The sequence below is a fragment of the Saccopteryx leptura genome, chromosome 10 (assembly GCF_036850995.1).
Source record: "Saccopteryx leptura isolate mSacLep1 chromosome 10, mSacLep1_pri_phased_curated, whole genome shotgun sequence".
Classification (NCBI taxonomy): domain Eukaryota; kingdom Metazoa; phylum Chordata; class Mammalia; order Chiroptera; family Emballonuridae; genus Saccopteryx; species Saccopteryx leptura.
The window spans coordinates 13,040,414-13,055,453 of record NC_089512.1 but is presented as its reverse complement, the minus strand read 5'-3'; the positions used below and the strand labels follow the sequence as shown (position 1 = coordinate 13,055,453).

General features: G+C 46.1%; 1 protein-coding gene across 2 annotated transcripts in view; it reads left to right on the top strand.

The window, feature by feature from the left end:
• The window catches only part of ENTPD3 (ectonucleoside triphosphate diphosphohydrolase 3), a 37,386-nt gene that overhangs the window by 13,003 nt on the left and 9,343 nt on the right, over positions 1–15,040 (top strand). For both annotated transcript variants that reach the window (XM_066351482.1, XM_066351483.1), the window contains exons 4-6: positions 710–827; positions 11,860–12,010; positions 14,702–14,861. In XM_066351482.1, the coding sequence (XP_066207579.1) occupies positions 710–827; positions 11,860–12,010; positions 14,702–14,861 (429 nt within the window). The remainder of the gene's footprint in view (positions 1–709; positions 828–11,859; positions 12,011–14,701; positions 14,862–15,040) is intronic.

Below are 15,040 nucleotides of genomic sequence, written 5' to 3'. Positions count from 1 at the left end.
TGTTTATCCTCAGGCTGATAGGCCTGGAAGTTTGGAGATGAGAGGGCAGCTGCTGACTGACTATTCGTTTCCGTCCTGAGCCCTGGCTGGATAGCTTGGTTGATTAGAGCATCGTCCTGGTACACAAAGGTTGCCGGTTCAATCCCTGGTTAGGGCACATACAGAAACAGATCGATGTTTCTGTCTCTGTTTGTATCTCTCCTTCCTCTCTCTCTAAAATCAATAAATAAAAATAAAAAATAATGAATTTCCCTCCTAAGACCCAGGTGGCTTCTGTTCCCACCTCAGCAGTCTGGACAAAAGGGAACCAGACCTTGGTATGCAGGATCCTTGGAGCACTAATTTTCAGCCGTGGCTGCATGTTGCAGTCACCATGGGAACTGGTAGACTGTTGCTGCCGGGGTCCCCTCCCTTCTGGCTGGATGGGCCTGGGGCACAGCCTGGCACTGCAAGTTTCAAAAGCTCCCCAAGTGATTCTAGGGCCAGGCCCCAGAACACCTGACCCACCTCAGCCGGTCCCCTTCCCCCGCAGGCCAAGGACACCACATAGGTTCGGAGAAACTAGCTTTTCCTTCTCGGTCAGCCCTTCCGTACGAGGAGCAGTGTGGAGTAAGCGCTTGAGAGTGCTCGGGGTTCTCAGTGGCCCCCTGGGGAAAGGCGTTCTCAGGGGGCCAGCCTGCTTCTGACCCCCCTTCCCCTTGTTACTCAGTATGGAATCGTGCTCGACGCCGGGTCTTCCAGAACCACAGTCTACGTGTATCAGTGGCCAGCGGAGAAGGAGAACAACACTGGAGTGGTCAGCCAAACCTGCAAATGTAGCGTGAAAGGTAAGGTCCAGAGTGGGTCTGGGAGGCCCAAGGGGGAGCAAGGGAGAGGCCTCTGTCCTTCGAAGGCTGGAGGGGTCCCGAGAAGCTGCCTGGATGGGGTGTCAGGAAGAGACGAGATCTTTTTTTTTTTTTTTTGTATTTTTATATTTTTCTGAAGTAAGAAGCGGGAAGGCAGAGACAGACTCCTACATGCACCTGACCAGGATCCACCTGACATGCCATCTTGGGCCTTGCTCCATTGCAACTGAAGCCATTCTAGCACCTGAGGCAGAGGCCACAGGGCCATCCTCAGCGTCTGGGCCAACTTTGCTCCAGTGGAGCCTTGGCTGCAGGAGGTGAAAAGAGAGATAGAGAGAAAGGCGAGGGGGAAGGGTGGAGAAGCAGATGGGCGCTTCTCCTGTGTGTCCTGGCCAGGAATTGACCCCGGGACTTCCACACACCAGGCTGATGCTCTACCACTGAGCTAACCGGCCTTGGCAAGGTCTTATGCCAGTGCTGCTACTCATCAGTCACAATGACCTTGGGTCAGTCACTGCCCTTCTCTGGGCCACAGTTTTTTCATCTGTAAAACATGGAGGTTTTTTGGGAAGGAGGAGACTGGGCATATCAAGAACTTATAATGGTCCGAGATTTCACCTCGACACTCTTTCACGGGTGGTCGGGTGGTGGTGGGAGACACACGATTCCTGGGTCAGAAATAAAGGATGGCTTATTATTCCCAGTGGTAGGAGTCTCCAGCTAGTTGTGTTAGGCTGGTTCTAAAGAGGGCCAGGCCATATCTTCTCACAGCGTGGGTTGTATTACAGAAGAGAAACCTGAGATTAGAGAATCTGCAACATTTATAAAGGGCGCTGAGCATGCCCACCTTTTGCTCTGGCAGGCAGCCTATCTCTGCCTTCAGAGCCTGTTCACGCTGCAAACATCCTTGAAAAAATACCCCAGGACAGAAGCAATCAGTGCCTCTGCTCATAACACACGCAGAGACATGAGAGACCCCCCCAAAATTGTCTTCCAGCAGGTGTGTGGGGATGGGGGGGAGATGGAGTGGAGGGAGACGGACAGCACTCACACAAACAGGCCTGGCTCTGTTCCGAAGAAGCTTGAGCTATGGGCCCTGAAAATTTGAATTTCATATAATCCTCTCAACTCACTAGATACTATTTATTCTTCTTTTGACTCCTCTGCCCACCAGTTTTAAAATGTAAAAACTACCTTAGCTCGCAGGCTGAAACAACAACAACAAAAAAGATGGTGAAGTTGGTTTGGGCCCCGGACTGCCCACCCCTGACACAGCACATTATCTGCATCTTTATTGAACCTCCAAACAACTCCCAGCCTCCCCCTTGATACATCCCGAATTTCCTGTTAACTGTTTCCTGGTTCTTCTTTATAGTTTTGTGCATCTAGTCGTTCCTGTTTTTGAAAACGAAATCAAACATGTATTTATTTAAATGGAATTAAAAATTTATCCTTCCGTAATTTGCTTCGGTTGCTAACAACACTGGGTTTTAGGTTCGTCTGTGTTGAGTGGGTAGCAGTAGCTCATTCATTTCCCCTGGTGATGAACATTTGTATTTCCCCGGTTACTGACAAGGTCGAGTATCTTTTCATATGTTTATGGCCATTTCTGTCTTCTGTGAAATGCCTGTTCGTGTCTTTTGGCCATTTTTCTCCTGAGTTGCTTGATTTTTTTTCTTATTGATTCATTGAAATTCTTTGTATGTATTTTGACTATGAATGTTTTCTGGTGTTGTTATTACATTGTTGCTGATATATCTCCTAGTTTTAGTCTCATCATGATGTCTTTGGATGAATAGAAATTTTTTTTTTTTTTTTGTAGATGCAAATTTGAATTTCAATCTTCTCCTTATGGGTTTTCTCTTTTGTATATTTTATTTAAGAAATTCTTTCTAATCCTGTGGCCAGAAAGATACTCTTCTATCAGAAATGTTATAATTGTGCCTTGAACAATGACATCATTAGTCTACATGGTCAGCCCGCTTAGTGAGCATGCGTCTGTCTAAGCCTTTTTAAAAGCCAGTCACTTTAGAGCAGTGGTCCCCAACCCTCGGGCCATGGACCGGTATCGGTCCGTGGGCCATTTGGTACCAGTCCGCAGAGAAAGAATAAATAACTTACATTATTTCCATTTTATTATATTTAAGTCTGAACGATGTTTTATTTTTAAAAGTGACCAGATTCCCTGACCTGTGGTGGCACAGTGGATAAAGTGTCCACCTGGAAATTCTGAGGTCACCGGTTCGAAACCCTGGGCTTGCCTGGTCAAGGCACATATGGGAGTTGATGCTTCCAGCTCCTCCCCCACTTCTCTCTCTCTATCTCTCCTCTCTCTCTCTCCCTCTGTCTCTCCCTCTCCTCTCCAAAAAATGAATAAATTAAAAAAAAAAAAAACTTTAAAAGTGACCAGATTCCTTCTGTTACATCTAAGACTCACTCTTGACGCTTGTCTCGGTCACGTGATACATTTATCCATCTCACCCAAAGGCTGGTCCGTGAAAATATTTTCTGACATTAAACCAGTCTGTGGCCCAAAAAAGGTTGGGGACCACTGCTTTAGAGCACTCTGACCTTTGAGGTGGCCCAGAGCTTCCTAATGGGGGTGTCCTGTATGGGTCCAGACACACTCACAGGACGACAGGGTAGAGACTCCAGTCTGGTCCTTCTACCCTGAAGTATCTCCTACCTGTCTCTCAGTGAGCTGCTCAAATATTATAGTTGGGGGAGGGGGGTCATAGCATTGGAAAGTTGGCAGGCTGCCTTAGCCTTCCCCAACAGTCTTCTTTGGAAGACTGGGGTGGATTGTGACCATCGGCCCTCCCGTGGAGGGCACCCTGGCGCTCGTCTACCCTGACGCACAGCCATTCCACGTGAGGTTTTCTAGAAGCAGATGCTGAGACAGTGAGGGGTGCAGGGTAGTTCCTTGGGACCACACCTGTAGAAGGAGGGGGCAAAGAGAAGGATTGGACGGAAGGAGACGAGGAAGTGCTACGCGGGCCTAACACAGCTTCTGCCAATCAGAGTTCTCTCACTGGGCTGAGATGGCCCCACACGGCTGGGTGCAGATACCCTGTCACCTCCCGTCACTGGGTGCGGCCATCTTGGAAAGACGAGACGTTGGGCGGGCGGCTCTCTGTAGCCAAGGCAAACCCTGAAGCTGCTGATGGCTGGGACGCTAAGTCTTTCTTGGAAGGGCGCATGCTGTCACCTCTCTGGGCTCATCTGCACAAGGACCCCGGGTGTTCTCTGAGGACTGCTTTTCTAAGACGCAGGCAGCAGTAGCCTCGCTCTGACCTTAGCCAGAACTCCCATCTCTGTTCTCCCAGCGTCTGAGCTGTTCCTCACCTCCAGGCGTGGCAGAGGGCACCGGGATGCTCGTTTAGAAGAGAGGGACTACCCACTGCAAGAAGAGAGGATAGTGTAGAATAGTGATTAAGAATTCACCACATCCCTACTGTGTGAGCTCTAAAAAGTTATCTAACCTCTCTGAGTCTTGACCCCCTCATTTGTAAACTACAAAGCATAATAATAATACTGCCTCCCCCATAAAAATTTATTTGAAGATTAAATGGCATAATATATGTAAAGCAGGGAACAAATTCCTGGCATACAGTACGCACTCAATAAGTGTCAGCTATGGTTACTCATGGGGCACCACACTGTAGAGCTCCTGGTAGATATTCTTGCCAAAAGGTTACTCTGCCCCATACTTAGAAGATCGGTTTAGATATACCGAGGAGGGTAATTTAGCCAAGTCAGTCCTGATGTCCCTCTGACTTGTAGGGAGATGTGAGACTTTCATGGGAAGGAAGCCAGGCAGTCTGAGTCTGTCAGGGGTCAGGGCCCTTGGCCCACCCAGGATGTGATTTAGGGGAGGGGCAGGGTCATGGAGCCCTCACCACAGCCATAAATGGATCTTCCCTTCTTTGATCACAGTAGCCTCCGGGATCCACATATACCGGAATGACCAAAGGATCACAGGCTAAAGCTTAATTACAGAGTCGAAGTTGGTTAAGTGTCATCCCCTCGAGGACATGTTGCTTCTCCAAGGATAATTTGGGTTTCTGGTGTCTCAGTTGCCAATTTCCCCGGGACTCCCCTGTCTTACCCAATCTGAGTGGGAGGCGAATGCTCGCTCACTCACGCAGCCGTGTTTCCCAACCGCCTAGGCGCTCAGATACTTATCTCTCGGGGCTTCCTGGTGCGGGTCAGTCTCGGTTGCTGCTCTTTCCCACGAGTTCCTGGGTGCCGGTCTCACGCTGGTGTCGGGAGCTCCCGCTGCTTGCTTGTGGGAATGCCATTCCCTGGAGCGGGCCGGCTCCCTGACGCCCTCCTGTTTTGTGGCGTGCAGTGCGTGCCTGCCGCAGCCCTCTCCCACCAGGACTTAAGTGTTTCCCATTTACACCGGTTCTTAAAAGTTCCTTAAACTCCACTGGAGTCTGAATTTAGCCATCTCCTCTGTGCAAATACCTTTTTTTTTTTTTTTTTCCCGAAGCTGGAAACAGGGAGGCAGTCAGACTCCCGCAAGCACCCGACTGGGATCCACCCGGCATGCCCACCAGGGGGCGATGCTCTGCCCATCTGGGGCATTGCTCTGTTGCAACCAGAACCATTCTAGCACCTGAGGCAGAGGCCACAGAGCCATCCTCAGCGCCCGGGCCATCTTTGCTCCAATGGAGCTTTGGCTGCGGGAGGGGAAAAGAGAGACAGAGAGGAAGGAGAGGGGGAGGGGTGGAGAAGCAGATGGGCGCTTCTCCTGTGTGCCCTGGCCGGGAATTGAACCCGGGGCTCCTGCACGCCAGGCCGACGCTCTACCCTGAGCCAACCGGCCAGGGCCCAAATACCTTAAAGAGCTGCTCCAGGGACAGGGCCACGACAGTGTTGAAAGCATCCCTTAGTCACGTAGCTCATGCTTCCATCCCGTCTTGAGTGAGCTTTGTGTCATCTGCCCAGCCCTCTGTCCCCAGATTGGAATAGCAATTTTAACTTTCTTTCTTTAGGGTTAAGAATCTCAGTATTTCATAAGCCTATGAGCCCAATCTCTTTTTCCCTCTTAAGAGGCTTAAAGGACCTTATGCCAATAAGCCAGCTGGTGACATGCTCAGATACTCTAGGTGTTGACGTTCTAGCAAGGCTCCTAACCGGCCCCTATCCAGAGATCAGCAGAATAATACGTGTTGTTGGCTCCAGCTTGGGCTACATGATCCCCTTACTGTGGAATTGCACGCTAGTTTGAAAATCTCATTCACTGATTCATTCATTCATTCATTCTTATAACTTAATAAATATTTACTGGGTGCTGTTTGCAAGTAACATTTATTGAGACTGGGAATTCTAAAATAGAAAAAGAAGTCTCTGCTGTTATGGCACTTACATTCTAGCGAAGGATTTAGTTAATAAATACATAGATGTATATATAGTGTGTCTGGGAGACATTCTGTGAAGGGAGCGAGGCAGGTGGATGGAGAGTGATCATGCTTTTTCAGACATGATCTTCAGGGAGGACAAAGAGGGTGACAGGTAAGCAGGGACAAAGTGAGACGAGAGGGTGAGCCACACACATTTTTGAAGGCAGACCGCGCCGAGCAGAGGGCACGGCAGAGAAAAGGCCCAGGGCGGGAGCTGCTCAGCGTCTTCTAGGGAAGGCACAGGGGCCTGGGCGGCAGGAGCAGGATGAGGAGAGAGAGAGAAAGACTAGAGCAGAGACCAGAGCTGCGGCAGGCCCACCCGTGGAGGGCTCGGGATGCAGCCAGGCTTTGACTTTTATCAAACAGATTTTCTGCAAAGTGTACTTGGAAGCTGTGAGCAGATTCAGACCAGGAAACTAACCTGATACAACCTTAGAATTTTAGCGGATCGCTCTGTCGATGTAGAACATAGAGATGGGACAAGACTAGAAGCCAGGAAGCCGGGGCTGTTAGGCAGTACAGCTGACCCATGATGTTGTGATGACCTGGCCTAGACAGGTGCTTCTTGACATGGGGCGTTTTTGTCCCCTAGGGAACATTTGATAATGTCTGGGGACATTTTTTTTTTAATTTTTTTTATTTATTCATTTTTAGAGAGGAGAGAGAGACAGAGAGAGAGAGAAGGGGGGAGGAGCTGGAAGCATCAACTCCCATATGTGCCTTGACCAGGCAAGCCCAGGGCTTTGAACCGGCAACCTCAGCGTTTCCAGGTTGACGCTTTACCCACTGCACCACCACAGGTCAGGCTCTGGGGACATTTTTGATGGTCCCAGCTGGGGTTGGTGGTGGTGCTGGCATCTGGTGGTAGAAGACAGAGGTGCAGCTAAACATCGCACGAGGCCCAAGACAGCTTCCACAATGAAGAATCATCTAGTGAGAAGGAGAAAGTCTGATCCAGACTGGTTCTGGGGGACAGGGTGATAAGTACTCAGACTGGAGAGATATTTTGAAAGAAGGGCCAACAAGACTTAGTGATAGGTCCAATGTGAGGTGTCCAGGTCCGTGGTGCCTGAGCACCAGTTCTGAGCTGAGCGACTGTGGGTGACGGCGTGTCTCGGGAGGGGAGCACTGGAGTGGTCGGCTGGGGACGTGGCGAAGAAGGAGTTCAGCTTTGGACATAGTACGGTGGAGGTGCCTATGAACCATCTCCGGCAGGGCTGACAAACATTTTCTGTAAAGAGCTAGATGATAAATAACACTGGGGAACTATTTTCTTTTTTCATTTTCTGTTGCATGAGGTTTTAGAACTGTTTCTATATATTTCTGCATCGCTGATTCCAAATCTGAAATCCGTTTTTTGCTGCATGCTCTAGTTTCTATGCAATTTTAATTTCTTTTCGTTACAGTTAATGGCATGCATTGGCTTTTAAGTTGGAGTTAAAGGGCAATGACTCTTGGATTGAACATAACCACAAGGCAATTAATGTTTTACAAACATCATTTTTACATAATTATACTTGTTTTTAAATGTAAAAAATTATTTATATTATCTGATAAAAACACCCTCTTATTTTGTTTTGAGATTGAATCATGGCTTCTCCAAGTAGGCGTAAAAGTAAGAATAGTCCTGACACCTTCTGTTATATATGTTTCTGTTACATACTTCAATGTCAAAGGCGCAATATTTCATGATTTGTGACACGTGCATATATTGCCTATTTTCAAGTTCCCCTTGGCAATCAAGACAAGAATTGGGCTCCTCATATTGTGTGTCATAATTGTGAGGAAATGCTTCGTGACTGGACAAAAGAAAAATGCAAAGGAATGCCTTTTGTTATCCCCATGGTTTGGCATGAACCTAAGGACCACAGCAGGTACTGTTATTTCTGTCTGATCCATACAAAGGGCCTCGGCAAGGAAAAATGGCATATGATTGCATATCCTAATATTCCCTCAGCAATACGACCTATCCCACACTCTGAGACACTCCTGGTTCCAGTTTTCAATGGTTTTATTTCTTCTAAGGACGAAGAAAGTGAACATGGTGATCAAGTATATTTTGATAAGATGCATGAGGAAATGGTTGTAGAATCTGAAGGGTCTTCTTCTGATGCCAAGCAGTCATTAACCTCTCAGCAGTTTGGTCAACTCGAATTGAATGACTTAGTAAGAATGACATAAAAATTGTCCTTGACTTTCTGAAGTATGAGGAGCATAACTGGATCATTTGTGTGGATCCTAAAATGGTAAATTTCCTGCTAGGACAACAGAGAGGTTTCACGAAGTATCTTTGCTTTCTGTATTTGTGGGACAGCTGAGCTTGGGAGAAACACTGGACACAGAAGAAGTGGCCAAAACGTGAAGCTCTGGAAGTAGGGATGCAAAATATTGTGAATGAACCTGTAGTTAATCGAGACAGGATCATTTTTCCCCCACTTCACATCAAACCTGGCTTAATGAAGCAGTTTGTTCAGGCTTTGAATAGAGAAAGTGAATGCTTTCAACATATTATTTCTACTTTTCCTGCCTTGTCTTTCGAGAAGATAAAAGCCGGTATATTCGATGGACCTCAAATTCGAACCCTCATACGTGACGAAGAATTTGCCAGGAAGATGAATAAGGAGGAGAAAGCAGTATGGCAGTCTTTTGTGGCAGTTACAAAGAACTTCCTTGGCAACAAAAAAGCAGAAAACTATGAATTACTGGTTCAAAGGATGCTGTTGGCTTTCTGCAACATTGGATGTAACATGAGCGTTAAGATTCACTTCCTGAACAGTCACCTTGATAAGTTTCCCGAAAATCTTGGAGCTGTTAGTGATGAGCAGACTACTGCTGGAGCATCAAACGAGATTGTCCTCAACAAGTACACAAACGCAAGAGCTACAAACGCAAATTTTTGCCTGAATAGAATTTAAATAAGTTTTGCGCAAATTTTCTGATTAAAATAAGTGTTTTAATATGTTCTATTTCGAAATTGTAGACAAATTCTGATGCAATCATCTTTTAGTGTATTAGTGTATTTACTGCATTATATAAATTATTGTATTTTCACAAAGACGACGCCCAAGAAGACATTCTACTTCATTATGTTAAACTAAATGTTGAAAATTTTACAATAAGATGAAAACCTAAAATCTTGAATAGCAAAGAAACTGTAGCTTACAGAGAAAAACCAATGTCAGATTTGAGATCAGCACACTCGAATTAGGTAAGAACAAGTGTTTTTGTGGATGCAACAGAAATTTTGTTCCCCAGTGTAATTTTTTCCTTGTTGGCCATATGGTCTCTGATGTAACCATTTAACCCTGCCACTTGAGTGTGAGAGCGGCCATAGCCAGTAGGCAGACAATAAAAATGCATTTCAAGAAAGCTTTATGGCGTGACCTGTGGTGGCGCAGTGGATAAAGCGTCGACCTGGAAATGCTGAGGTCGCCGGTTCGAAACCCTGGGCTTGCCTGGTCAAGGCACATATGGGAATTGATGCTTCCAGCTCCTTCCCCCTGTCTCTCTCTCCTCTCTAAAAAAAAAAAAAAAAAATGAATTAAAAAGAAAGCTTTATTTCTGGACACTGTTCATGCCCAATGGGATAAACACTAAGGACAAAAAGAACTTTTGTAAAATGAAAATCTTAAACTATTTACAGTAATCATACAGTTGGTGGTGGTGCTAGTATTGTCATACTGAGGCTTCTGTGTGGATTGTAAACTAAAAAAAAGAAATTATTAAGTTGAAGTGTCAGCAAACAGGATTTGCAGCATAGAAAAAAAGAAGATATAAAGATATAAGATCAAAGAATTTAAGTAAAAACCTATAGGTTTTCATTAGAAGCACCAATAAGAAGTCATGGTACATTTTTTCTCTAGAAATAAAGTTTTCCCTTGGCCTGTCCTCTGAAAAAAGGTACAGTGACCACTGTAGCTTCCAAATTTTGGGTGCCAAATACCATTACTCAGTAAAAGAAACCAGACTCCTTGGAGAAATGGTGAGTCCAGGTCTGGGGCCGGAAGTGGATAAGGCCATCATACATGTTACGTCAGAAAGCAAAGACACTCAAAATTCCTGGGATCACGTCAAAAGGACCTGGACTGATGAAAGGAAGCTCAATAAGAAAAACAACTGCAATGAATTGAAACACACCAAAGATATCTTTACACTTCTATTTTCCTAAGATAGAAAACAAACACACACAAAATTCCCCATTGGTTAAGTGAGGAAGATACTGGAGACGCGGTCTCTATGTTTAAGCAGGTAAATAAAGAGACAGAATCAAGCCCTTATCCGGCCTTCCCCTGGACAGACTCTACTGTAGCTAACCAAAGAGTTAATGATGGGGAAGTTGTTCTCTCATGACAGCATTTGAGGTAAAAAGGGAAGCAAGAATGGTGGAAATACAATATGACCATTTTGTAGACCCGAAAGGACGAATGGATCTAAGCAATGATTGCCTGGACCCGGAGAGAAAGCAGTGGACACAGGTGCCTCTTACTGGAAGCACAGACTGATCCTTGTGAATTATTGTTTCTGATGTAGCTCAGACCTGAATCTGACCGAGCCTCGACATTCAGTTACGATTTATAAGTAAAACCGGGACCAAATAACATGGGAAACGAACCACGGGGATTCAGTCAGCAGATGCGAGGCTGTGGGAAAGTCGACAGAGCAAATTAAATGAGGAGGAAACAACTTCTTTTGCATTACAAGGAAAATTAGGTAGAAAGGGATAACAAGAGCGACCTTTAGATTAAAGAGACTCCGGAGCTCTCCCAGCCAATTGCAATGGATGGAATTTATTTGGACTCTAATTCTAATAAACGAGGAAGAGAGAAAGAGGGGGTGGGGATGGGAAGAGAGAGAGAAAAAATATGACCAAGGAGGAAATGTGAACCTTAACTAGATATTTGACAAGATGAAGGGGTCAGTTTTCATTCTTATCAGGCTGGTGGTTATGCTTCTTTATAGCCGAACTCTTGTCTTGTAGTGCGACCTGCTAAAATATTTATAGGATGGAACGGCACCATGTCTGCAGGTTGCTTTGTGAGGGAAGAGTTGGGGATAGTTCATTATATTATATTATGCACCCTACTACTATTTATATATGTAATTTCCAAAATGAAAACTTTTTTTTTTCTTTTGTGAAAGTACATTTATTAAGGCAGCATGCTGTGAACCTAAGGATAGACTGAGGCTCTTCAACAGGTGAGGTCTGGGTATTTTTTAAAAAATTAAATTTGTGGAGGTAACATTGGTTGGTAACGGTATATGAATTTCAGGTACAAACAATACAGTTCTAGATCTGTGTGCCCTACTGCATGCTCACCACAAGTCTAATTTCCTTTCATTGCCATATATTGGACCCCTTGACCCATTCAAGAACTTTTTTTGAAAGCAGGTTCATTATTTCACCTGGCTCATTTTTCTTCACCTTTGTGATTCCTCCCTGCCCTATTCTGGGAGTTGACTCATCCGTGTGACCGCATGAGACTGAGCACACCCACCTGTTTTCAACCTATTAATTTCCAAAGCTGATTTTTTTTTTTATTAGAAAAATGGGACTGTCCTTGTGGGTTCCTGGGGATGCTAAGACATGCTGACTGCTTGCCCTGTAGGCTCCGGCATCTCCAGCTACGGGAAAACCCCCCAAGAGGCCCCCAAAGCCTTCGAGGACTGCATGCAAAAAGTCAAGGAGCAGATTCCCGGCCACCTGCACGGGTCCACGCGCGTTTACCTGGGGGCCACGGCTGGGATGCGCCTGCTGAGGTAAGGGCCGGGGCGGCACAGAGGAGCCCATCTGACCAAAATAGCCAAGAAGGTGCTGGACCTTGCCAAGAGGGCCGCTCTCTTTCCGGGAACAAACCTGAAAGAGAGAAAGTCCGTTTTCTGTCGTAGATGTAGGCTTTAAACGTTGAGAAACATTTCATCTTTAATACCCAGAAAGAAACGGGGCTGAAATCAATCCCCTGGCCCTTGGCCATTGTAATAAGAACTCTGAGAAGAAGGAAGGTGACATGCCATCTGCTCATGGGGGTTGACCTCTCTGGTTTTTTAGGAAAGTAGGAACTGATTTTGACACCTGTGCACAACCAGCCTCACTAAGCGCCACCCGTAGTAGCTGTGTAGCTTGTACCCGTGTAGAAAATGCCACTGAAATCCGCTTTAAAAGAATGGAATTTCTGCACCTCACCCCAGTCAAAGCCTTTGGAGTTATTAGGAAACAAACGTCTCGTTTCATTCAAGTTAGCAGTTCCTTCTAAATTTGTAGCCGTGACTTGTAGCCCAGTTGCATCATTTTTGAACGCCCTTTATCTTCGTTTTTTTAAATATTAGTATTTCTTTGACCTTCAAATAAAAGAAAAATAGGTTTTTTTTAAAAAAAAACCCATCAAATTTAAATTTATCTAGGGTCGAGGCTGCCCCAAAGATGACGCTCATTCTTCAGAGCCACTTTATCTGGGATCCCAGTGACATAAGAGGGTCTGTGTGGGCAGGAAGGAAATGCGGGGGACACACAGCCACTTTAACGTGATCATCAGAAATAATCACGAAGCACTCTTAGCTGGAGTGGGCCCTTTTCTTGCAGTTTTCCTCCCCTTGTTCCTGTTCCCGTGTCCTGGCTGACCGAGTAGAATGTGGAAGAACGTGGGGTTTTTTTTGCTCACTCTTGGAATCTGCCATATGTTTCAAAATGATTGAGTTTACCTGAAGTAGAAAGTATACAGAAATTCCTTCCTCCTGCCTTCTCTTTCTCATGGAAACAAAGAACCCAACAGTCCCAGTCCTCTGAGAGAGAAATAATCACAAGGCTCTGTAATTTACAACCTGTGACAAACACCATAGAAAGTTTAACACTTGGGGGGAAAGGGAATGAATGTCACCCTGGCTGGGAAGCTCAGTTGATTAAAGCATTGTCTCAATATGACAAGGTTGTAGGTTCGATCCCCGGGGCAGGACACATACAAGAATCAACCAAGGAATGCATAAATAAGTGGTATAACAAATCGATGTGGGGGTTTTTTCTCCCTCTCAAAAATCAATAAGTAAAAAAAAATTTTTAATGAACGAATGTCCTATTTGAATATTAACTCTTTCTTGTAAAAATTTCCGATGGTGATCCATTTCTTCTAAGCTACTAGCTGGCATTTTAATTGCTAGAAAATTCAAATATGAAAAAAAAAATTAACGATACTCATCCTGGATGAGAACTGATGAAGCTAGGGAAACTCTGAGATATTTTCAAAGCATCGAGAGTTTGCTACTAAATTGGAATGGCCTTCTGCGGATAACATTGCTCTTTCTTCTTGAGCCAAGAGTGAGCCTGTGCCCCTGGCTTTCTTAACACACTGATGAAAAGGGAAACAATGTCCCACGTGAGCTTTCTTTTTTTTTTTTTTTTCCTTTTTTTTTTTGTATTTTTCCGAAGCTGGAAACGTGGAGAGACAGTCAGACAGACTCCCGCATGCGCCCGACCGGGATCCACCCGGCACGCCCACCAGGGGCGACGCTCTGCCCACCAGGGGATGATGCTCTGCCCCTCCGGGGCGTCACTCTGTCGCGACCAGAGCCACTCTAGCGCCTGGGGCAGAGGCCAAGGAACCATCCCCAGCGCCCGGGCCATCTTTGCTCCAATGGAGCCTTTGGCTGCGGGAGGGGAAGAGAGAGACAGAGAGGAAGGAGAGGGGGAGGGGTGGAGAAGCAGATGGGCGCTTCTCCTGTGTGCCCTGGCTGGGAATCGAACCTGGGACCCCTGCACGCCAGGCCGACGCTCTACCGCTGAGCCAACCGGCCAGGGCCTCACGTGAGCTTTCTTCCAGAGCGTAAGACAGCAGCAGGTGAATGACGTATAATAACACCATGTCATGGGTGATGTAAGATTGCTATGGTGCCAACCCTCCGGGGGGTCAGCACACTAACGCTGTCAATCTAGTGGTGGCCATGATGGCCATGACGGTCATCAGCTCCCCTCATACAGAAGCCCTCCCAAAGAGCGAAGCAGAGACAGCTGGAAACGCAACCCTCTTCCTGTCCCCGCCTTCTCTTAAGCTTCCCTTCCTTCTGTCCCAATAAAGGCTCCTTTTCATGGTGTCCCCACGAGATTATTTAGGCCACTCCTGTGCCTTCACTAATCTCCTTTTCTCTGCGGCTTTGAGACAGAGCAGTGGTGATTAAGCACAAAGCTCTTTTGATTAGTTGGTTGCTAGAGAGTGGGACAGGAACAGGTAGGGGAGGAGAGACAAGTGGTATTGTTACTGGCATCTGTTTTCCTGCTTGGCAGTTTGACAGGTAACAAGAGCAGCCCGCCTTCACTGTTACCCAGGCAGCCTCCGCTTGCAAAAGGGGTTGCCGTGTGTTGTGCACATCTGGAAAATCGTCCCTGCCAGCAACAGGGTGGGAGGTTTACATATTCACCTGAGTGAGATTATTTTAAGGCTCTGTGTTCTGTGCCTTGCATAGGTTGCAAAATGAAACAGCAGCTAATGAAGTCCTTGCAAGCATCCAAAACTACTTCAACTCCCAGCCCTTTGATTTTAGGGGTGCTCAAATCATTTCTGGGCAAGAGGAAGGGATATATGGATGGATTACAGCCAACTATTTAATGGGGAATTTCCTGGAGGTGTGTGAAAACAAATGCATGGTTTTTAATCTTGCTATTTATCCCGTCCCCTGTGGGTGGTAGCTTCAGCTGAGGTGCATGCCAACGGGGGCACCTGTCCTGTGTCATTCCTTTTGTGTAACTCATTAGGGAAACCCCTGTGAGAAAATAGCTAAGAAAAGACATGTATAATTGGCGCA